The following is a 24,924-nucleotide window of genomic DNA, read 5'->3' as shown; positions in this document are numbered from 1 at the left end:
CAACAATTTATTTATGGGCTTAGAAAGTTGTGGAAACCTATATATTATGTCTGTACGTCAAAATGTAATGGTTATGTTAGGAAACCCAAATATTAATTTGTTCAATATGGTTGAACAAAGCATACAAATCAGAGCAGTATTTATCTCTGAAGTTAGAAAAGGTCAGGGATTTCAAGAGATGTTTCTTAACTCTACTGAAACCATGAATGGTGCCTTCAGCAGATTGTCCTTTGCCCTGATTAATTGCAAGGAGAATATTACCATGGGAATGGTAATATTCCCATATTGGGAATATGGGTACCTAGAGTCTAAAATGTTTCAATATTTTAATTATTTTTCTACTTATTTTAAAACTTGTAAGCTACCCATAATCACTTTATAAGGGAGATGGGCGACATAAAAATTAGATAGATGATAGATAGATAGATAGATAGATAGATAGATAGATAGATAGATAGATAGATAGATAAAAATATACAATTCAATTCAATTCATATCTATTCAGATATTTGGTCAACTGAATTCAGTCACGCTCCTGTCTGAATATGTAGAGGATCACAATATTAAATACCTAGAATTACAAATGATATAGTTATTCCCATTTAAGATGATCAGAAAAGTATAAATTTTCAGTGCGAACTTTCTTGCTGAAAGTAGTTTAGAATGCCATTAGGTACTGTATTTCGTTATTACTGATTTACTGCTAAACTGTTTGGTAGCAAACACTCACAAATAAGTCTTTTCAGTAGAAAACTTACAGTATGTTGAAACTGTCTTTTTTATTATTTTGAATAAATAATAAAAAAATAAGAAAATGAATGTTTTGTGAGAAATTGGTGTTTTGTCTAGTATAGCATATTAGTATTCTCTAATTGGTTTACTGTGCTTATTCAATTACTAGGTAACTCTTTCAGTAGAAATGTATGAAATAGAGGGCAATATTTTCAGACTTAAAATAAATGAGGTAAATCCACTCAAGCCAAGATACGAAGTCCTTGATGTTCTCATACAGGAACCAGCTAGCTTGAGGTAAGTTATGGGAAGTGATACCTTAGATCAGATGTAGATTGGGAACAAGTCCTCTTTTTGCCACTGGGGTATTTATATAAGTTGAGTTTTAGCTCTCCAGTTTAGAAAATAAATATCAGGAGAATTTTTTGAAGGAATATTGTGTCAGATATTTTACTACATATGGAATAAATATGGACTTCACACTGGGTCTTCATCATTCAAATAAATGTTTATTATTGAACAGTACAGATAGCTAGGGTTTGTGTAGGATACATCTATGTTCTTCACATATCGTATTTTGAGAGTTTTTTCACATTAGCATTTTAGCATTTTTTTTCCTATTTAGCACCCCTGTCATTTAAATTGCTTTAAATAAAATGAAATTCGCTTCCTGTGATTTTAAAATGAGAATAAAAATTAAGCAAAAACTTAATTTACTTTATACTTTTATACATAATACTTTATATAAGTATAAAGCCTTATACTTTACATAATGGGTGCTATAGTTCAAAACATCTGAAGGATATTTGGAAGGACTCACAGCCAAGCAGAATCTGGCATACTTTATTTAATTATTTATTTATAATATTGCAAAAGTGATCTCACTCACTAGTACGTAGTGAGGAACCTTTGTCCTTTCCATGTATTACAATTTTTAATTTTTATTTGCTTTAACATATAAAGAGAAACATACAGAAAGAAAAAGAGGACCAGTTAGAAAACTAACCAAAAATATCCACATTATAAATCATATAGGAAACAGTTCAGTTATTAAATATAGCATTTAACCCTGGGTACACTGAATAATCTTGGTCAGTCTTCCCATTCAGCTGATAAACAGTCCATGAGCAGTTTTTCTGTCATAACCCAATAATTTTTTATGTACACTCCATGCTTAATGTTTCTTTTGCTAGAATTGATAGCTTTTTTTTTTTTTTTTTTTTAGAATGTTTAGCTATCTGTGCCGGTCTTTTTCCTTTTTCCATTTCCAAGGCTGAAGATATCAGAGAAAGATGCAGACAAACTTGTGCTGGTAGGTGCTGAGCAAGACCAGCAGATTCATATAATGGCAAAACCTTTTCAAATACATCTTATTTCTAAGGATGAAATTTTACTGAGCATCAATTCCAATGGCCTGTTGTATTTGGAACACCTACAGTCTCCACCTCAAAGCAGGTATGATATTGCTTTAATATACAAAAGAAAGGGGAAATAAAAAAGGAAAAGGAACAAACAGAAAAAAGACAAAAATATATCATTAAACATACAGAAAGCAATATCGGTATCAGATCAATTATTGTAGGTTGGGATAATTAACATTCTTATTTATTTATTTATTTATTGGTTCGATTTATATGCCGCCCTTTTCCGGAGACTCAAGGCTGCTTACAATGCATTAAGCAATAGCCTTCATACTTTTGTATAAACCTGCTTAGTAGGGCTTTGCCCCCCCCCCCCCAATGATGTTCTTTTTTATACAAAGTCAGTTTATTGCCACCACAAACCGGGTCCTCATTTTACCTACCTCGAAAGGATGGAAGGCTGAATCAACCTTGAGCCTGGTGAGATTTGAACTTGCAGTAATTGCAGGCAGCTGGTGTTACTTAGTGCTTTAATCTGCTGCGCCACCAAGGCTCTTAAATTATTTTTATAATTATTATTTTTTATTCTAAAATAATTTTTATTTTGATGATCTGCTTGTAATTAAACACTGAATACATTTGATTTTTAAAGGAAATCTACTTCACAAGAAGAGGAAAGTGGATTGGCAGACTCTTTTAAGGTAAATTTAATCTATTGTAGATGTATGGATTTTTGTCTGGTCAGTTTGTCCAAGGGACAAATCAGTCCTATGGTGGAAATAATAAGTTTTGATTTAAAAAATTCTTTAAACAATAATAATATGAATCTGGAAGGGATCAGTGCATTATTTGGGTACAACAGAAATAAGCCAGTTACTGACAATTATTAACTAGGGCATGGTCTGAAATGTTCAGTGATTTCATTGTAGAATATTGCTTGGAATTAGTTGTAACTCAGAGCTAGATTGTAAACTGATTGTATTATTAGACTATGCTAGGTTCTGTTGGCTAGTCCATGATAGAGTTACATCTCTTTTCCTTTTATCTAAGGAAACTGAAGAACATTTAGGTCTCTGGGAAGAAAAAATTGGCAACTTTTTAGATATCAAAGCTAATGGTAAGTGGCTCAGAGACCATCATTCTTTTTCAGCTCTGAATTTGATCAGTTCTATTGAAATCTCATCAGTTTTTATGTGAAAACCTGGATATCATGCAAACTTGGGTCATTTCCATTTTTGTAAAAGTAATTATAAAAATATTGGGGATCATTGCTTGCTACCTTGGGATAATGAGGATAGCATATCAAGTTGCCAATGTTTAGCTATTGTCTAATAATTGAAAATGTTGTCCTTTCTCTCAATCATACTAATGTATGAGGGTGAAGATTCGTTCTCTTGAGCTTGTGGGTTAATTTCTGGACATTTCATTACCAGGCTAGGTAACATTTTCAGGGGAGTTTAGAGGATATCAGTGTCAGTGTTCTTCTGTTTATAAGGGCTTCAGGTGTGAACGTGTCAAACATTTGATCTTGGGATAGATGATCTGTGAGTTATCAGTGAGTCTTGTGATAGGTCTTGTAATGGGTCTTGTAATAAGGAGATTACCTCAGGTCAGGGTTGTTGGGAGTTGAACTGCTGGTGGTGGTGGTGGTAATTCCATGGGTTGGTTGAGGCTCGGTGCTGTCTCTGGTTGGCTGTGCAGTTGATTTGGATTCTGAGGAATTCGTAGGCTGGTTGTAACTCAATGTGTCTGTTGATAGAATTGCTTGTAGAATTCCAGGTTTTGATGAATTCATTAACATGGCGGATGGTAGCGTGGCTGATGATTTTTGTATTGCTCAAAATTTACTTTTTCATGCTGCCCTGTGTTTTCAGTTCCTCACAATGCTACTCTATCTTAATACAGGTCCTAGCAGTGTAGGTTTAGATGTTTCTTTGCATGGATTTGAACATCTCTATGGAATACCTCAGCATGCAGAAACCCTCCTCTTGAAAAATACCAGGTAATGAAATAAGCATCAAAAGATAGTGAAATTTTCTGAATGTCACCATAGCTCAAGGCTTTTAGTCAAGATCTGGGGGCTTTTGTCTACTAACAATCATAGCTATGCCAAATTAATGGTATAACATGAAATGAATGTGTTCCACATTAACTACCAGGAGGAAGTAGCTCAGCAGCCTCTCTCCTAACACCTAGAATGTCATACAGCATTCCCTAGACAGCACTGCTAATCCATTCAAATGATCCTTTCCTGAAAGCCAGTGTGGAGCAATGGTGAAGGATTAATTGGATTAGGACAGGGAAGACCAAGACTCCTATTCCTTTTAGCTTTGGAAGTTCAGTGGGTGACTTTGAAGGTCATCTTGTCTCTGCCTAACCTCTCTCTCAGATTTGTTATTTGGGGGGAGAGGGCAAAAGAAGAGAAGGGAGTGCTGTGTACCACACCTTCTGTTGAAAGGATTGAATTAAAACCTAACAATAAACAAATGTTTCCAATCAGCTTCCGCTCCCCTGGCTTTTAAGCACCTTCCTCATTTACTGGAGCCGTTTAGATTCAGACAGCTTTAATCACCCAGGCATTCCCATCCTTCTGTTTTTCCTGCTTCTTGCTCCTCATCTCCTGTTTTCTTCAACATAAAAGCTTCAGAGCAGTCAATTGCTGAAGGTGGCCTTTCGCTTTCTTTGCAGTTACAATGTTTTCCCAAGAGTTATATTCTAGATAAATATTTTCTTTCAAATATCCCTTGCAAGTCCCAAGGTGCTTTTCCAGGAGGCAACTGGATTTTCTTGTTTTTTTTTTCTTTGAACACGGTTCCCTTCTCAACGAAGAAACTTTTTCAGCTCTGACTGGATGGTGGAGAATGGCCAGTCAGAGCTGAAGAAGCTTCTTGGATGAGAAGTGAACCATCTTCAAAGAAAAAGCAAGAAAGTCCAGTTGCCTCTTTGGGACAAACATGATCTGGATGACTGAGAATCTCCATAGAGTTTTTCCCTTGCAAGAAAAACAGAATGGAGGACATGCTCAGTCTGTTCTGCCCTTCCCTTTACATTCACCGGAGGATTCAATGCTCAGCAAAATGTATGCAGGTAGTCCTTGATTAAACCATTTGTTTAGTGACGTTTCAAAGTTACAATGGCACAGAAAAAAAGTGACTAATGAGCATTTTTTGCACTTATGACCACTGCAGCATCCCTGTGGTGACCTGATCGAAATTCAGACACTTGGCAACTGGCATGTGTTTATGACAGTTGCAGTGTCCAGGGGGTCATGCGATCACCTTCTGTGACCTTCTGACATGCAAAGTCAATAGGGAAGCCAGATTCATTGAGCAACCATGATACTAACTTAACAGGTCCATGGATTCACTTAACAATTGTGTCAAGAAAGGTCATTACATTACACTTAACATCTCTGTTGCTTAGCAATGGACATTTTGGTCTTAAATCAAGGACAATCTGTAACAGGGCTCTGCAACCTTAAACACTCAAAGAGCCATTTGGAACCGTTTCCCATAGAAAAGAAAACACCGGGAGCCACAAAACCCTTCCCGTGCCTGACTATTTCTCGAGCAGCCACAAAACTAGCCTATGTAGTTGAATTAAATGTTCTGTTTTCTTCTGAAACTTTTCTTTTCTTGGATTAATGCATGGTTGAAAAGTTCAATAAATCATGTGCCGGTGGGTGTGGCACATTGGCGGTTGTGACGCATATTTTGAGTGAGCCGCAGCAGAGGGGTGAAAGAGCCACATGCGGCTCCAGAGCCGCAGGTTGCTGACCCCTGATCTGTAACATACAAATACCTTTATATAACCTATAAATGCCTAGACCTGTATACATTTTTACAAGAAAAAATGGGCTATGTACAATTCCAAGATTGCTATCCTAAGTATATTTGCCAGGAAGCAAGCCTTATAGAACAGTTTGTGATTTATTTCTGAATAAACACATTTATATTTGGATAGTCATTGTTAACCCAGAACAGCTATGATTTCCCTCTATAGCCGGAGCTACAACACTACCATACATCCAGCCAACTATAATCTGACACCAGCACTGCCTGTTGCAGAATAACACAGAGTATGAACAGCATTCACCCATGCAGTGACGCGAGATGTTGATGACAGATAACTTCACTAAATAATGTGCTATTTATAGCATGAAGCACCCTTTCCTGTTTTGCTGACCTCCAAATACATAGGATATCAATCTGTATAATCCCTAGCTGATATTATTTAGTATAACATGTGCCGCTTCCATACAAAAGCATATCTCGAACCAATTTACAAAACACGATGTACACAACAGCAATACGTTAACAGGGAGAGATGATCCTCAATTTTCAGTTGTGTCATTATCCACAGTTTTGCTTACCTGTTGTTGAAAACTAAAATGCATACAGGTAGTCCTCGACTTACGACCACAATCGAGCCCTAAATTTATGTTAAGTGAGAAAGTTGTTAAGTGAGCTTTGCCCCATTTTATGACTCTTCTGGCCACATTTGTTAAGTGAATCCCTGCAGCTGTTAAATTAGTAAGGCAGTTGTTAAGTGAATCTGGCTTCCTCATTGACTTCGCTTGCCAGAAGATCACAAAAGGCAATCACATGATTCCGGGACATCATAAATGTGAGTTGTCAAGCATCCAAATGTAAATCACGTGACCATGGGGATGCTGCAATGCTCGTAAGTGTGAAAAACGGACATAAGTCACTTTTTTCAGTGATGATGTAACTTCAAATTGTCACTAAATGAACCATTGTAAGTCGAGGACTACCTGCATTTCATCATACCCATTCAAGTTGGGGACTTTTTTGGATATTTTAAGTGTGAACAAAATGAGAGATGGGTTATAATAAACAAAAAATAAAAATACATTTATTGCTGGGTTCAAATTGTCTGTGCGGTGTACCAGGATTTGTTCATCTTTTCTGCTGCAAAAGATCACAAGGCATCATATGGCTTTCTCACAGCAAGCACTATTGTTCTTTTAAAAAAAAAAACTCACTCCACTCATGATAAAAGACGTCATCCCTTCGGAGTCATTCATGATCTTTCAAGGATTCTTTTGATCGCACTACTAAATGCTAGTTTTGCTTACAGACTACTTCGGTAATTAGAATGAGTCTTGAGCAATCTGTAGGCAGCAATAGCATCTAGGATTGCAAGATCCTCCACCAAGATCCTGTTGTGGCCCGTCAGTGGCCTGTGCAGCTAGTAGCTGATTCCGACAGTGAGGAGGCTGGTGTGGTGCTGCGCCAGCAGGCTGTACAGCTGGCACTCAAGTCGGACAATGAGGAGGCTGGAGAAGATGTGGTGCCAGAGGCGGGGATTCAGCCAGGGCCTTCAGAACCTCCAGAAGCTTCCATAAGTGAAGAGGAAGAAGAGGAAGAGCCTCTTCTCGATGCACGGGCACGCAGAGCTGCCAAAAGGCAGGAGTGGCTCCTCAGGAGGAGGTCTCGAGAGTAAGGCTTGGGGCTAATTGGCCCTTAGCCTATTTAAGGAAGGATGACGACTGAGGCAATTTGCAGAGAACAACTTCATTCACTCTCTTCGTGTCTTGATCTTAGTTCTCTGCAAATTGCTTCTGGGCTTTCTGCCAACCATAGTAAGATTACGATTATTTATTCTTTGGATTCTTATAGGCTGTTAAGAAAGTTAATTAACAGCCTTTGTTTGAAAAAGACTGATTTAATTTAGTAAACTAATGTTTGTACAGACTTTGTGTGTGCTGCGTTCTTTGGGGTCCATAGCTGGGCAGAACAGATCCTGAAAGATCCAAGTGAAGTGGAAAATGAGCTACACAGCCATGATTAGCTGAATGAGTTGCTCCAAAGGAGTGCCCGCTGTTGCAAGTAGCCTCACCATCAGGTTGACACCATGTGATATGCTGTGACTGAGCAAGGAGAAGGAGGAGCAAATACAGGCATGTTGCATAAAATGGTCTCGGTTGATGAATACTGAAAGCCAGCATGGTTGATTCAATAGCGATATAGAAAGTTGGGATACAAATCCGATGGGGTGAGCAGATGGACTGATGATCAGAGCCAGACATCTTACTCAGCAATCTAGCTATCACCTTATGCACTATTTCATTTCATTTTCATTTTCATTTTATTAGATTTCTAATAAAATACTCCCGAAGGACTCAGGGCGGTGCACAGCCAAACAATAAAAACACATACAATACAAAATTTAAAAAATAGAATAAAATCAAATTAAATAATTTTGGCCCCGACAAATTTAAAACCCCAAACTTTTAAAACCAATTTAAAATTGAATACTATGTGTTATGATAACTGAACTGCAACAAAACTGGAAAAACATCAGGACAAGGAAAACTTGTATAAATTATTACTGTGGAAAACTTATTCCATAGCACCACAAGGCAGTTGTGACAATATAATACCCTCTTCTCACATTGGATGACATAAAATAATATCTCTACAAACAATTCATTTGTCTTTGTGTTCCAGTGATGATGATGTCTACCGGCTTTATAATCTAGATGTCTTCGGGTATACCATCCACAACAAAATGGGCATTTATGGTTCAGTGCCCTTACTCTTAGCCCATAAGCCTGATCAGACAATTGGAGTCTTTTGGCTAAATTCCTCAGAAACATTGGTGGAGATTTCTACAAAAGCTTCAATGAAGGAGAGGTGGAATATGTTCTGCATGGAGGTATTGCTGCATTGTGTAAGAATTAATAATTTTATAAAATATCTTCTGCCAATCTGAAAATCTCATGTTGAGTTGAATAACATCGGCCATCACCTCAAGCCATTTTGGTCACTGGAAGTTATCATTAATGCTGGAAAACCTTTTAAAGAATTTTTTATCCTACCTTTATTATTTTTTAATAAATGCATTTAACACTATTTGTAAGTATTCTTATATGTTTGTTTTAAAGGTTTTACCTTCCCAAACTCCAAACATGTCCAAGCAGAGGGTGGTGCCTCAAACTGATGTGCGCTGGATGTCAGAAAGTGGAATAATTGATATGTTCATCTTAAAGGGACCCAGTCCTTTTGATATTTTTAAGCAGTATGGACAGCTAACAGGTATTGGCTTATGAAGAAATTTCCTTCATGTAGTTTTCCATAATTAATCTATCAACTATACAACATATGGCATGGAAACCTGTCCTGATTATTTATACTAAGTGGAAGAGTAAAAATGAAATATTTATCATTTAATATGTCCTTAGTTATATTTTGAATCGCAGCACAATTTTTTTCCCTTCTTCCTTTTCCTCATAGGCACTCAGGCTCTGCCTCCCCTCTTCTCTCTTGGGTACCATCAATGCCGCTGGAATTATGAAGATGAGGATGACATAGAAAAAGTAGATGCAGGTTTTGATACCTTTGACATCCCCTATGATGTCATATGGCTAGACATTGAGCACACTGATGGCAAACGGTACTTCACTTGGGATAAGAAGAGATTTCCCAATCCTGAGAAGATGCAGAAGCAGATACTTATGAAGAAAAAACGCAAGGTATGTAATGCACTAAAAATAGAGGGAAAGTAATGTAGCTACGTGGCTTTTTGTATCCATTGGCTACTGAAAGCATCCATTTCCTTGAAATTTTTAAAATAAATGTTGTTTGGAAAGAAATACATCTACGGAAGAAAACAATCATATTAGCAAATTCTCTTTAATAGTCTAAGCATTCTCTGTTTTTCCCCAGCTAACTTGGGAAGATTTTTGCCTTCTTACATATGCTTTTCCATCTGCTTTAATTTGCTGAAAGCCAGTCTAACTGGGAATTCTGGCAATTATGAATCCAAAGCATCTAGAAGAGAATATCAGCTTACGGAAGGCTATTCTAAACATTCCCGCAACATATTATTTAGTCAACAATAAGGCTGTGTTATTATCTCTCATGTTGGCAGCTGGTTGTCATTGTGGACCCACATCTTAAGATTGATCCTCTTTACACTATCTACTCACAAGCAAAAGCGAAAGGATTCTTTATAAAAGATCGTAATGGTGAAGATTTTGAGGGTCTCTGCTGGCCAGGTAATAAACTCTCTTTGTTTTATAAATCACTTCAAAGAAGCACATAGGATGTTAGATCAAAATGGATTTTCTCATTAATTGTAATTGACCTATTTGAAATCAATCGATAAGATCCTTATCTTCACAATTGACAGATTTCTCTCTATTTCTGCCTCTCTTCTTATTTGTATCTTAACATTTGTCAGAACCAGAAATGACAATAATAAGTATCTGTCTCATGTATTATTACATTGGCTTGAACATTATTTTCTATTACTGGAATGGGATATGACACAGAAGAAAAATCCAATTTTGCTTTTTCTTCCTGCAAATATAATACAATTTTAACATCTGCAGGTCTGTCATCATACCTGGATTTTACCAATCCTGAAGTCCGACAATGGTATGCAGATCAGTTTGACTTCAAAACATACAAGGTTTGTGTTTTGTAATAATATGGTCAAGATCCACAGAATATTACTATCTATTAATGTGATTTCTATACTAGCTGGGTTGCTTAATTTTGGAAATATCTGTCATCTCTGACAGTCATCTCTGCGTAAGATATCTAGAGAACTTTTAGCTCATGCAAATTCCATTTGAGTTAAAGTTGGAAATAAGTGGAATGTACCATCTTAAAACCTTATTTGGTTTAACGTCTATTTGAATTGAGAAGGTATGTGAGGTATCCCCATTCTGAATAACCCCCAAGAAGGAAACCTTCATATCTGATTATCATTCTCTGCTCAGTTGGGTCTCAGGCGCAAGAGACAGGCAAAGAGGCAAGAAAAAGAAGAGCACACCTTTCAAAGCAGTGTGGACAAAATTAATTAGTACAAGTATTTAGATATAGTTCTTGTACTTAACTAATACATTAAAGAAACTTAAATGTTGGCCTACAGAGTTCTTCTGAAATTGTTTTTATCTGGAATGATATGAATGAGCCTTCAGTCTTCAAAGGGATAGAACAAAGCATGTCAAAAGATGCTATTCATTATGGCAAATGGGAACATCGAGATGTTCATAATCTCTATGGCTTTTACCAGGTAGGACAATTACAACTGAATTAACAGGTATAATACTGGTAGTTCTTATTATTGTATTGCCTGTGGCTGCTGATCTTGCATTTTGTCTATAGTTGCCTTAATCAAAGTGGATTATAAATTCATTAATTTAAAAAAATAGTGCCATTATAATCACAACAATAATTTGTTTTAAAATCTTTGTACTATAATAAATTATTTTAAAATCTTTGTAGCTGTTAATGTTACTTAAAAACAAACCTCAACAAAGTATATTGCACAATATCATATTTTATTCCAAAACATTACAAAGTACATTACTTTATTATATACCATGTCATTCTTTCCTTTCTTTCTGTTCCTAAGATGTGTCACTTCTATGTTTCCTATTTCAATATCTTCTGCTGTATTTTATCATTCCTGGCCCTCACTTCTGTATAATTCCAATCCCATTGCAACATTTGCTAAAAATGTTTTGCTTACCATTACTGTGCTGCATAGTGATTAAAGTGCTGAATAAGCCACAGGAGACCGTGCGTTCTAGTCCCTCCTTAAAAATGGGTATGAAAGCCAGCTGGGTGACTTTGGGCCAATCATACTTTCTCAGCCCAACCCATCACAGTTGTGCATAAAATGTCTACAGAGATTCTCAGTCATCCAGGTCATGGTTGTCCCAAAGGTGCTTTTTCAAAAAGCAACTGGACTTCCTTTGCTTTTCCTTGAAGACATTTTGCTTCTCACCCAAGAAGCTTCTTCAGTTCTGAACTGAGTCCAGTTGCCTTTTGAACAAGAACCTTTGGGATAGTTCAGTGGAGGGTTGCCCCCGGTTCTCACCGGTTCTACAGAACCAGTAGTAAAACTGGTGGGAGGCTCCGCCCACCGACCCTGACGTCATCAGAATGCTTCTGCGCTTGCACAGAAGAGCGTGCGCACGGCCCAGTTGCGAACTGGTAGTAAAGGTAAGTAGAACCCACCCCTGGGACAGTTGTGAGGAAAATAAACCAACCTGAGTTGTTCAAAGTAAAGATGGGATATATAATATAGTAACAGTAAAATAACAACAGTACTGGTAATAATAACTTTTTCAGCAAATGGCAACCGCAGAAGGGCTGGTGAAACGAAGTGGAGGACTGGAGAGACCCTTTGTTCTTACCCGCTCTTTCTTTGCTGGATCACAGAAGTATGGTAAGTGTCGAGGAAGACTGATCTTTGTCTGGTATGGCCCTTGTCTGGATTTAACCATTTCTAGGCTACTCGATGATTTGAACAATTGTGTATGCTTGAAAGTAAAAGAGATGCAAGTATATGCGTTTTTCTGTGCACATATTCCCTTTAATCCTACTGTGATCCACAGTTAAATCAGATGACCTCTAGAGAACTTTGGTTAATCAGATTTAGAACAATTTAGGCTGTTAAACTGAAAATATGGATTTATTTCATCTGCTGGCTTGAGTCCAAATGAGATCCATACCATTCTGTTTGCTTATTTCTGAAGGGTATTGGTGAACTTCATTTTTTTAAATCACTTTTTAAAAAAAAAAATGCATTGATAAACAAATCATGTTCTCTCTGTCCCTATAGTCGGGACAGTCATGCTATACGAGACATGGTAAAAGGTTGAATTTGAAATGTGAAGACATGCAAAGCACCTGACATGCTGACAGATGGAGAGTATAACAAATGCTTTGCTGTTGTACTTTAGCCTCTTTTTACATAGCAAATGATTTTTTAAAAAAATAAAAATATTATCTATCCTGGACCTTAATTATTATAAGCTGCCTAGGGAAATGGGCGGCATATAAATTAAATAAAGAAGAGGTAAATAATGAAAATTATAAAAAATAATGGGAGAGCAAATTCCAAACTTTTAGGATGGCCAGATTTTTAAGATAGTGGAAATCACTTAGTTAAAGAGACATCTACAGGATCTTACGGAGTGCAAATTCCACGGTTTCATCTTATTTGTGCTGTGTCACACATACGAAAGACATGGCATTTGTGTTATATTAGCGTAACACTGCTTTTATCATTTAGGCACATAAATGTGCACAAAGATGCCTCTGCTGAATTATTTTCCAAAATATACTTACAGCCTTAAAGACAGTGGTGGGATTCAGCCAGTTCGCACCACTTCGGGAGAACCGGTTGTTAACTTCCTGAGCAGTTTGGTGAACTGGTTGTTGGAAGAAATCATTAGGGCAGAGAACCAGTTGTTAAATTATTTGAATCCCACCACTGCTTAAAGACATATATGAATTCATAGCACATTACATGGCATATGTGTTAAAAATCAAACCATAAAGAACTGTGGAATACAGTCTCTTCTTAAAGCAGAAACAGTGTTGTAAGTAAGTAACTTAGGCCTTTTGCAATTGTGTAGATCCATGGCAATACACAATTTTCATGACAATACAATTTCCACTCAGTCATTAACACTGTAAGGCCGGCAACATATATCTGTAGTGACATAAAGTATGATATATACTTGGAAGCAAAGCCCATTCAATTCAATTGGCCTTATAGCTAAATACAGATAGGGTTAAGATTTTGCCCTATGATTTGCAGGTGCAGTTTGGACTGGAGACAATAAAGCAGATTGGAGTTACTTGAAAATCTCCATTCCAATGTTGCTGACAATCAGCATTGCGGGAATTTCTTTCTGTGGAGGTAAGATATATATTTCTTTATCAACTCCATTTAACTGGACAAATGGCATCCTTTCCTCTTTCAGAAAGCATACTACAGTCCATTAAAACAAAATAAAAAGTAGTAGGCGAAGCTTCTGAAGTCTAAAAAGAGACTCAGACATTTCAAAATGTCTGAGTTTGTTTTTAATTAAAACATTTATACATTTTTCTGAAAATTAACCTGTTTGGTCTTAGGACATAGCATATAACTCTATTAATAAATGTGGACAATCCAAGAAGTTTGAATTTCTCACCAATTTCTGACAAAACAATTTTTTTTTAATTTTTTTTTTTTATATCCAGCGGATGTAGGTGGATTTATTGGAAATCCAGAACCAGAACTACTGGTTCGATGGTATCAGGCTGGGGCTTTGCAGCCTTTCTTCAGAGGCCATGCCAGTATGAATACCAAACGTCGTGAACCCTGGCTATTTGGGGAAAAGAACACAAAGATAATCAGGGAAGCTATTAAGGAGCGCTATTCCCTCCTTCCTTACCTTTATACACTGTTCTATCAGGCACAGAGCATGGCTGAGCCAGTTATGAGGTAAGCCAGTCATTGAAAAGATTTAATTTCTGCTTTATGCCAAAATATTTGTAACGGATCTAGAGTTTATGGTTAAACAACACATAGAAATGTTAATGAATAATGTATTGAAATGCATAGATGCTCGTTCACTACTTTAGCTGTGATCTCTTAGGACACCATTTGTTTATCATGAGCTGGTAAAAAAACATGCCAATGATAGGTTTACCTTGAAACTCTTTGCATTTTCTAGGATTAAATGAGGTTTGGAATACAATTCCTAATCAGACTTTCAAGACCTTATCTTAATCACAATATAGTTTCAGGGCTTATCTGTGGTGATGATTTCTTGACCTGGTCTATCTATTAGGGTTGATAGCAATCCTGCAAGTCTGATTGTGTTATATTACTTCCTCTGACTTATAGTTAGGAGGGTATCTGAGTTGGTTTTCAGTGGTTTCTGGATGTTCTGGACTTAATGTTTTATCCCCTGTTGCTTTGACAACAGAGTTTGAATATGTCCATCAAGGTCATCTTCCTTACTCTCTATATATACAGCTTCCCAGAGTTTTGTTATAGGAAGTGGTAGCAAATGATTTTTAAAACAACTTTCCATTTATTGCTCTTGGGACTATTGTAAATTAGCTTTGTGGGGACTGGTGGCTCTTCTTGGCCTTTGACTGGCATACCAGGGACCAAATTCTAAAAAATTGGTTGAACCAGGAAAAGTCAGGGGAAAGGATAGGACCAAAACTAAATTTGATTTGTTTAAATATGTAAATAAAGTTGATAAAATATCATTTATGATTCTTTCTTATATATTTAATAACTTTCTAATTATGTCACATTTGCATTATAATTTTATAATTATATTATTATAACTCATGTGGTATAGTGGTGATTAAGGTATGGCCCAGGAGCAAGGAGAAGCTGCTTCTAGTCCACCTCAGCCAAGGAAGCTCGCTGGATGACTGAGATATCAAACTTGTTGTTGTTGTTAGTTGCGAAGTCCTGTCTGACCCATTGCGACCCCATGGACCCCAGGCCTTCCTGTCCTCTACCATCCTCTGGAGTCCATTTAAGATCACACCTACTGCTTCAGTGACTCCATCCAGCTACCTCGTTCTCTGTCGTCCCCTTCTTCCTTTGCCCTCAATCTTTCCCAGCATTAGGCTCTTCTCCAGTGAGTCCTTCCTTCTCATTAGAGGGCCAAAGTATTTGAGTTTCATCTTCAGGATCTGGCCTTCTAAAGAGCAGTCAGCACTCTCCCAACCCAATCCATTCAAATGATTGTTGTTCAGCTGTTCCCATTGTTGGTCAGTGCATCTTTTAAACTTCGAATACAGCATTTGTACTATGTGTTCAGTTTCCAATGAGAATGGAATTATAGATAGATTAGATAGATAGATAGATAGATAGATAGATAGATAGATAGATAGATAGATAGATAGATAGATAGATAGAAGAGAGAGAGAGACAGACAGACAGACAGACAGACAGACAGACAGACAGACACAAAGATATTTTAAATAGTTAAAATAGCAACTTTAATGCCCACATCCAAAGCATGAATTTAAGAAGCTATAAATAGATGTAGTAGAGGAGAGAAAATTATGCTCCTTAGCATTTGTATGAATAGTAAAATGCCTTTGTTTTTCATAGGCCTCTCTGGGTGGAATTTCCAAAGGAATTAGAAACTTTTGGCATTGAAGATGAGTACATACTTGGTAAATTTAAATTATCCATAATGTCTACTATTTATTCTGAAGTTGCAGCATTATGTACCCCATTTTTTCCTAATTTGTTTATTATTCCAATTTATACAGCCAATTTTATAAGAATTGGAGAAGTTGCATATTGTTGTATTGATTAAGGCTCCTCTGAGTTGGCTGAGGCATTGATATTTCAGCATATTCTATATTATGTATAGTCTCCTTTGGTGGCATATCAAGTAGCACAAGACATTGAGTGATGGGCACAGAACCTGAACATAAAGGTCTTCCTTAGAATCATAGATCACATTTATAAACAAGTATTTTAAATTCTGCTAGTTAATAAGAGATGAAAGGTGTAATGGATACATTTTTATGTTTTTAATTTAGGAAGTGCATTATTGGTACATCCAGTCACTGCTCCAAAAATCAGTACAGCCAATGTCTTTCTGCCAGGCCCACAAGAGGTAAGAGAAATGGAATTAATTCCGCCTTCCCAAGCACACACATCACATGCAGTACTCACACACACAATTTTTTCATTAACATCTGGACCAAGCTTGGTTAGCTAGGCATTTCGGTTAAGATAATTAAATTATCAGTGTTCAAATAGTAGCTTGCGTTATTATTTTAATAACCTCATGCAAACTTTTGTTTTTCTATCAAGAAACCAATGCAGTACTTGGTCATAATTTTTTAAAAAGTCAATAAGAGTGAAAAGTAGAGTCATATGAACTAATGTTCCTTTAGTAACATCCAGTATCTATTTCTAGGTCAGGCAGGGTATGATATGGACCCCATCAGTTAAATTATTTTGACTGGCAGGGCCTAGGAAGAGAGCCATCTCTGTCATTGCCCCCACCTATGGAACATCTTGCCCCCAGAGGTGAGGTTGGCTCCTACTCTTCTGGCCTTCTGGAAGAGCATTAAGACCTTTCTGCCAACTAGCATGGAGATCCAAGCATGGTATCCGATTCTGGGGGTGTTTGGTGGCTTGAGGGCACTCCCTCTGCTTTTTTTTTTTTTAACTCTGTTTTTAATTCTGTCTTATTAACTATTTTTACATGATTCTAATCTGTAAATTTACCAAGTCACTTAGATAATGAGATGGGTGATGCATAAATTTGATAAATAAAAATAAATTTCTAGATAACATATTAATTTTTTTCTAGAATAATCTTGGAGATATAAAGAATTATGATTCCTCAGACAATGCTTTGCTTGATACTCGAATAATTCCATACTCGAACTATGGCAATCATTATAATGCCTTATACCCACCATCGGTTTTGAATTCGAAAAGCTTTTGACAACACCACTTTGTTTCTGGGCCCAGTTCAACATAAGGCTTTGATTCTTTGAAGCAGGGGTGAAATCCAGCAGGTTCTGACAGGTTCTAGAGAACCAGTAGCGGAAATTTTGAGTAGTTCGGAGAACTGGCAAATACCACCTCTGGCTGGCCCCAGAGTGGGGTGGGAATGGAGATTTTGCAATATCCTTCCCCCAGAAATGGGGAGGGAATGGGGATTTTGCAGTATCCTTCCCTTGGAGTGGGGTGGGAATGGAGATTTTGCAGTATCCTTTCCCTGCCACACCCACCAAGCCACGCCCAACAAGCCACACCATGCCCACCAAGCCATGCCCGCAGAACCGGTAGTAAAAAAAATTTGGATTTCACCATTGCTTTGAAACCCTTTAGAGCTTGAATCTGCTCATTCCAGGAAACACCTCTCACCTACTAAAAGAGACAGCAACAGAAAAGTTCAGATTCTTTTTCGTGGTTACTTTTCAGGATAAGCAATTTTTTGCACTCCAGACATTTCTGGATTTCAACTTCCAAAATCTCTGGGAGCTCAACAAGACAGCAGCAATAATATGCTTTTCCTTCTCTATTTGAAACGGATGGAAAATATACAAATATGAAAACTGCTTTCTGTGCAGCCTACTTTTATCATACTTTGCCAATAAAACTAGTAGCCTCATTTCCAGGGGTGAAATCCAGCAGGTTCTGACAGGTTTTGACAAACCGGTAGCGGAAATTTTGAGTAGTTCGGAGAACCGGCAAATACTACCTCTGGCTGGCCCCAGAGTGGGGTGGGATTGGGGATTTTGCAGTATCCTTCCCCTGGAGTGGGGTTAGAATGGAGACTTTGCAGTATCCTTCCTCTGCCACGCCCACCAAGCCACGCCCACAGAACCGGTAGTAAAAAAAATTGGATTTCACCACTGCTCATTTCCCTAACAGAAAGGAGCACAGGTTATGTTTGGGTGGTTTAGGGGTGGAGAATTGTGGTGGGTGGGAATGTGTTTGGGGATTGTTATGTGTGATGGACTTGGTCTTTGGGTGTTAAGTGAATTTCGTTGTATGGGTATACTGTGTATACACGTACAATGACAATAAAGTTATTTATTTATTTATTCATAAGGCAGTAATTTTCTCTTCCTCTTCAAAAAGCACCCCTTTCTGTAGAGAGTCCTCTAGTGTACTAGCCAACTCTAAATCAGGATAATCGGCTGCTGCTTCAGGGAAGGGTTAGGGAGACTAGCATTTTTATTTTCTGGAATCCCATTTCTGGCCAATTGGTTAAATGGTTGAGTGGGAGTTTTGAGCTGAATAAATGTACAACAGTTTTTGAGAAAAATGTAAAATGGTGGATTCATTGATTATAGTTGTCCATGTGAAAACTTACTACTCTCAACTTAATGCTATTTTATGAGTTGCTTGATACTTCTAAATTGTTTGAGATTTATGCATTATTTATTGATTTGTTTTTCTATAAGGGTTCATATGGGATTTCTGTATCTAAAATCTAATTCCTACTCATTTGTTTCCTTCTTATTATTTGACAGATTTGGTATGACTTCCGAAAATTTAGACGTCTGGAAGGTCATGGCATATTGAAGATCCCAGTAACACTGAACAATGTATATACTTGTTTTAAGAATTTTTTTAAAAAAGCTTTATCTTCATTTTAATTTAATTAAAACTGGAATTCTAGTTTAGTGAACTCTGTTTATTTAAATGTAGAATTTACAAAGATTTAAATCTAAAATGTGTAACTACCAATGTTCTGAATCGAATGGTATATGCTAAGCAGGAGCTAACTACAAAAAAGTATTTCATTGTCTACATTGTTTGTCCAAAAATTATTTTATTGTACTTATTTACTGGCTGGGTTCATACAATACTTTAAGCCACAGTTTGTATGGCTGTTCTGTCCCCGTCTCCATACACACACACACACACACACACACACACACACACACACACACAGCCAGCTGAGGGTTAAAGGAAGCACTTGGCACGCACAGTTTGTTATCAAAAACTTGGCAGCAATACGAGCACCGACTGCCAAGTGCTTTTACTTCAATAAACGGGAGTATCCCTTCACCATATAAACAGAAATACACACAGTTTGCAAATAGTCCAGTTCAAAACAAGAAACCTTCGGCAGATTTAGGCGTTGTTCAAAGTGACTAGCCAGAGTTAGTTTTTGTCCGTCACAGAGTCTTAAATAGCCACCACACTCTCTTATATAGTCTCTGGGGTGTGGTCCAGTGACTCAGCCTAATCCCTGGCATGCCTCCTCAACTGCTGCAACCGTTTATCACGCCTTCGTTGGCGTGGATCCAGGAACGACAGATCGCCTCCATCGCTATCATCGGAGACACCTGGCTCCTGGCTAATCTCCTCTTCCTCAGCTGGCACCTGAGGCAGTACCAGAGAGGAGGGGCCTGGAGAGGGAGGCCTGGCTGACTCCTCTCCTTCATGTTCGGAGCCTTCTCCCTCCGATAAGATAGGCTCGGAGGACGGAGCCACAACAATGGCTTTGGCTTTGTATATTTGTATATATCTATATATTTGTATATTTTATGAACTTGGAACCTGACAGAAACATTGTGATTTGATTTATGTCTTACAATCCTGTGAGAATTCATCTAATGATGATTAATTTAATAAGCTATGATTAAACAAACACTGTCTTAGTGTAATGTGTGAATCCAGCCACTATTTATTTTCTTTTTGCAGATTCCCGTATTTCAGCGTGGTGGGACTATTGTACCTCTAAAGATTTCTGTAGGAAAATCCACAGAATGGATGGTTGATGTTCCATATGAACTCCGTGCTGCCTTAGATTATAAGGTCCTATAAAACTATTTTTGTACACACTATAATTTATAGTTAATTGTAAATGTATATAAAGTTATTTAAAATGAATAAGTATCATTTTTCAGTACTGATCTCTCATTCTCCATTTTAATGCCAATATGATTTTCGTTTTCATTTCTTTAATTAGCAGTAACTAAGACTACAGGAAAGTAAAGCAAAGTGGATTTTGCTGGGGAGAATCATAAACGTTCCCAATAAAGTGTCTATTTGTGTATGTGTTTGTGTGCACCTGCATGCTTGCTTGCTTGCTTGCATGTCTTGCCCCGATGTGCAGCTGGGCAAAACAACCAAATGATAGTGAATTTGATTATAAAATAGTTCTGTGTTTTGCCTGATGTATAGGGATGTGCAACAGGTAAACTATACCTGGATGATGGCCACTCATTTCATTATCTCCATGAGAAACAGTTCCTGCTCAGAAAGTTCAGCTTCCATGAGAATGTCCTCTCCTCCAGGTAAAGTATATTCTAAATATGGAAGGAAGAATCCGAAAGTATGGATCATCATAGGCTCTTACATTGGCATTGCTCATCAGTTTCATGCTTCAGCTTATAAAGACCCAACAAACTGCAACTTTCAGTTCCTTCTCCCAAAAATGAATGGTTAGGATTATTTTCTTTCATCTATTTTGAATCACGGTTTGTTTTACTATGCTTGATTTTCTATGTTATGCAGGTAGTCCTCGACGTACAACCACAATTCAGCCCAAAATTTCTTTTGCTAAGTGTGACATTTGTTAAGTGAACTTTGCCCCATTTTACTACCTTTCTTGCCACAGTTGTTAAGTGAATCATTGCAGTTCTTAAGTTAGTAACACAGTTGTTAAGTGAATTTGGCTTCCTAATTGACTTTGCTAGTCAGAAGGTCACAAACTGTGATTACATGACCCTGGGACAGTGCAATCAACATTAATATGAGTCAGTTGCCAAGCGTCTGAATTTTGGTCACATGGCCATGGAGATGCTGCAACAGTTATAAGTATGAAAAATGGTCATAAGTCACTTTTTTCAGTGCTGTTGTAATTTTGGTCACTAAATGAACTGTTGTAAGTGAAGGACTACCTTTAATTGGCTGGTATACTCCTCACACTCACTGCAAATCATACAATCCTTTCAAACTATGGTGTATGAATCCAGCCTGTTGAAGAACCAGAAAATCCCCTTCATCTTGGGTGATTATGATGTATATTACTAAAATAACTCAAAAAGAATGATTAGATTTTGAACTATTTCATATCTGAGCAGATAAATCTCTACCATGCTCAGTTAATATAGTTGGGTTGTGACATGTCTAGAATCCAATCCAGGACAATCCAACTCCTGCAAACAGACAAGGTCTACATTGACAACTTTAAGACCTGTGGACTTCAACTCTCAGAATTCCCCAGCCAGCCACAAGTCTTAAAGTTGCCAAAGTTGGACACTCCTAGACTACATTATGTTCTACCCCACTCTCCCCAATAAAAAGACATTCTGTATAGGAGGGGAAAAAAATATTCTGTTGAATTTGATCTTTCGGCTGTTTTCTTCCCCTTTAGATTGCCATGTAATTCTTGGGGTACATTAGAATTTCTTTAGCTGATATTGAGTTAACATTATTGCTACAAAAAAGTGGAGGTAGCTTTGTTTCTTTTCTGTTGTATCCCTGTCTGTCCTCTGGAGTCTCCATGTCTTTCAACAATCTCTAGCTTGAAAAAGCCCTTTAGAAAAAGCCCTTTCCTACCACCATTTAGAAGGGAAGGTACTATATTCCCTATGGAACATTGCCAAAAGAAGTTGGCATTTTAATAACTAAAAATCCATTTAAAAAACCACTGTCTTTGTTTTCTCAGATGTGCTAATGAAGAAGGGCTATTCCAGACAAAATGTATAGTTCAACAGATACTGATTTTGGGAATAAAAAAGGAGCCCTCTGTTGTGACAACAACCATGTTTGGTAAGAGACAGAAATAATCCAATTTCCAGTTTATTTGTTCATTTCCACTCTAGACTCTCTAGGGCCGTGATGGCGAACCTATGGCATACGTGCCACAGGTGGCATGTGGAGCCATATCTGTGGGCCCGCAAGCATTGCCCTAGCTCAGCTCCAGCATGCATGCGTGCGCCAGCCATCTGATTTTTGGGTCTTTCGGGCCCACCGGAAGTCGGGAAATGGGCCGTTTCCGGCCTCCATGGGGGTGGGGAAGGCCATTTTTGCCCTCCTCAGGCTCCTAGAAAGCCCGGGGAGCCTGGGGAGGGCGAAAAATGGGCCTATCTGGCCCACCATGCATGTATGTGCCAAGAGCACACACATGCACGGGTGGGGCATTGAATTATGGGTGTGGGCATCTGTGAGAGAGACCCCCACCACTCTCCCCCCACTTTTGGCACGCGACAGCAAAAAGGTTAGCTATCACTGCTCTAGGGTATTTGAAGCATTGCATTTCTCTCATTGGAAGAAACTGGATCTATTTATTTTAATTGTTTTATATGATCACCCTTCTCTTAAAAATGACTGAGTGGCTGACAAAGATTTTAAAAAATATAATACAGAAACAATACAAAAATAAATATCACACTCACTTAAAATACAAAGTACTTGCCAAAGACACAATTCACCAACACTGTAGGTTCACCGATGTTGTACGACAGTGCACTGTAAGCTGCACTGAAGCTTCAAGGCTTTCTAAAGGTGAGCAGAGTTGAGGCCAACTAAATCTTGTATGGTTTGATATTCCAGAAGGTAGCTATTTCTTGGGTCTCACTAGATGACAATTCCTGAATTAAATGGAACTCCTGCAATTTCTATAACAAAATTCTTCTTTAATAAGTTCCATTCAACAAAGTTGTTTCCTAAAGACAAGATGACAACATTAAATTGATGGGTAATAACCAACATCTTGAATTGCTTCCAGAAGTAAACTGGAGCTAATGCACTTTATATAGCAGCAATGACAGATTAATATCACAGGATGTGCCAGTACTGCTTGTGCTGCTACTTTTGTTGTTGGAGCAACTCAACCGCTTTTCTTCATCCATTAGACGTAGATGTTTGAGTTGCTTTGCAGAGCAGGTTGGAAGGAATGCTTGGATATTAGTGAGTCCTGAACTTGCCCATATCTCACCAACATATCTCAAAAGACCACAAGAACATTCTCCTAAAGTGGAGAACAGAAGATAGTCCTAACAAGTGTTCACACTGGAAGCATTTGCTTCAGATCAGAACAGAAAACTTGATTACAACTCTGTTTTTTGAGCAGATATATGACAACATTAATATGCATGGCTTACTTTAAATAAATGTTTATGTGTATTTCTTTAATTTCAATTCAGATGGAAAAGAAGACAAGACAGTGGCTTTCACATATGATAGCAGAAATTCTGTGCTGACCCTTCAAAAACTTTCCTTAAACATTGGCAATAACTGGGAACTTCGTATCAAATGAAAGTACAGCTTCAGATATGCTGACTCTGTATACCGCTTAGAGAGGATTGTAAAGCACTGTGAAGCAGTATATAAGTCTAAGTACTATTGCTATTCAGAGATGCAGATGAAAAACTGAAAAATAATACTTTGAACAATTTAGCATGGTGGTTTTTTTTTAATGGATTTTTTTGAAGTAGACTGAACGCAGTGTAACTACTGTTTGTATAATTTAATTGATTCACATTCAAAATGTTTTTCATAGATGAAAACTTTTTGATATTATTTGCAAAAACTGTTTCTTGGGGAAATTGGTCTTCTCCGGGATTTTGCAGTTCTGTATTAAATGTTTATATTTTTTGTATATCCGTGCAATGGTTCTCTTGCTTTTATAACACTTTTGCAGTAAATTATCTGCTTACGTTTTAATTGATGCACTGTTCTGTTTCTGGGTGGATTCTGTTTAGCAATTTGACACATTAATTCTGCCAAGAAGTTCTTAGAAAGAAGAAATATGAATGAGAATAGTTATAATAGGTATACATCTGCCATAGAGAGATTCTGCTTCATAAAGCATAAATGCATTTTTATATAAGGTAAAGACATCTTGAATTAATGAACTCTAGCCTTCTTTTAGTTGATGCACTTCAGATGTGTTGAATTATAGAATCCCCATAAAAATTGTGAGAATCAGCCTCCTATTATGTACAAAAAGAAACCCGAGGAATGATATGATAAACTGAAAGGGAATAGGAAAACAGTATCACAATAAGGAAACCAATTCAGGCTTTATTTTGCTGAGCAATTAATATTTCATATGGAAAAAAATTACCAAAAGTAACTTTTTCTGTTTGCAGAGCAGAGAAACATAATTGCCATTTCAGTATTAAAAGGGCCATATTTTAGAAGTGTCCAAAACATTCAGTCTCATGTTTTCACAACAAATACCTCTTCTTTCAGAACATACCTGCTTATTGAGGCAGAACTTACTTAAGGAAAAAGTCTCATGTTTTCACAACAAATGCCTCTTCTTTCAGAACATACCTGCTTATTGAGGCAGAACTTACTTGAGGAAAAAGTCTCAGGATATTTTATATATATATATATATATATATATATACACACACGTACACATACATACATATACATACATACATCATACAATGGACGTGTGTGTGTGTGTGTGTATTTTCTTTTATTATATGGTGGTGTGTCCCACATAGCAAAGATATAGCTATTAAAATTATGTAAACATGGTGTAACATTTTTGATAAATATATTCTGCATAATAAAATACAGTTTGAAACAT

At 37.3% G+C, this 24,924-nt stretch overlaps 1 protein-coding gene across 2 annotated transcripts; it reads left to right on the top strand.

Annotated features, from left to right (window-relative positions):
* The first annotated feature begins 913 nt into the window (after positions 1 to 913).
* On the top strand, positions 914 to 23,779 carry GANC (glucosidase alpha, neutral C). Of its 2 annotated transcripts, none has more exons than XM_070931292.1 (21): positions 914 to 1,029; positions 2,005 to 2,187; positions 2,746 to 2,794; positions 3,144 to 3,210; positions 3,999 to 4,095; positions 8,567 to 8,774; positions 9,004 to 9,154; positions 9,353 to 9,591; positions 9,990 to 10,116; positions 10,453 to 10,532; positions 10,998 to 11,141; positions 12,206 to 12,302; positions 13,683 to 13,784; positions 14,108 to 14,351; positions 15,993 to 16,057; positions 16,433 to 16,509; positions 18,893 to 18,967; positions 20,073 to 20,186; positions 20,556 to 20,668; positions 22,045 to 22,148; positions 23,525 to 23,779. In XM_070931292.1, the coding sequence occupies exons 1-21, from the start codon at positions 920 to 922 to the stop codon at positions 23,635 to 23,637; spliced, it is 2,559 nt and encodes an 852-aa protein (XP_070787393.1). In that variant the 5' UTR covers positions 914 to 919; the 3' UTR covers positions 23,638 to 23,779. The 2 variants fall into 2 exon arrangements, with proteins under 2 accessions (XP_070787393.1, XP_070787392.1); XM_070931291.1 differs by having other exon boundaries at positions 8,567 to 8,789.
* Positions 23,780 to 24,924: the final 1,145 nt, after the last annotated feature.

This window comes from Pituophis catenifer, unplaced genomic scaffold (assembly GCF_029215685.1).
Source record: "Pituophis catenifer annectens isolate HBS135680 unplaced genomic scaffold, rPitCat1.0.hap2 SCAF_1, whole genome shotgun sequence".
NCBI lineage: Eukaryota > Metazoa > Chordata > Lepidosauria > Squamata > Colubridae > Pituophis > Pituophis catenifer.
Note: the sequence above shows the minus strand (reverse complement) of the source record. Positions and strands in the feature narration are given on the sequence as shown.

Excerpts from the sequence above, each read along its gene's own strand:
- GANC (XM_070931291.1), top strand. The coding sequence starts at position 920 with ATGTATGAAATAGAGGGCAATATTTTCAGACTTAAAATAAATGAGGTA. Across the intron at positions 1,030-2,004 it reads CAGGAACCAGCTAGCTTGAG|GCTGAAGATATCAGAGAAAG; the intron begins GTAAGTTATGGG and ends TCCATTTCCAAG. Across the intron at positions 16,510-18,892 it reads TTCTGCCAGGCCCACAAGAG|ATTTGGTATGACTTCCGAAA; the intron begins GTAAGAGAAATG and ends ATTATTTGACAG.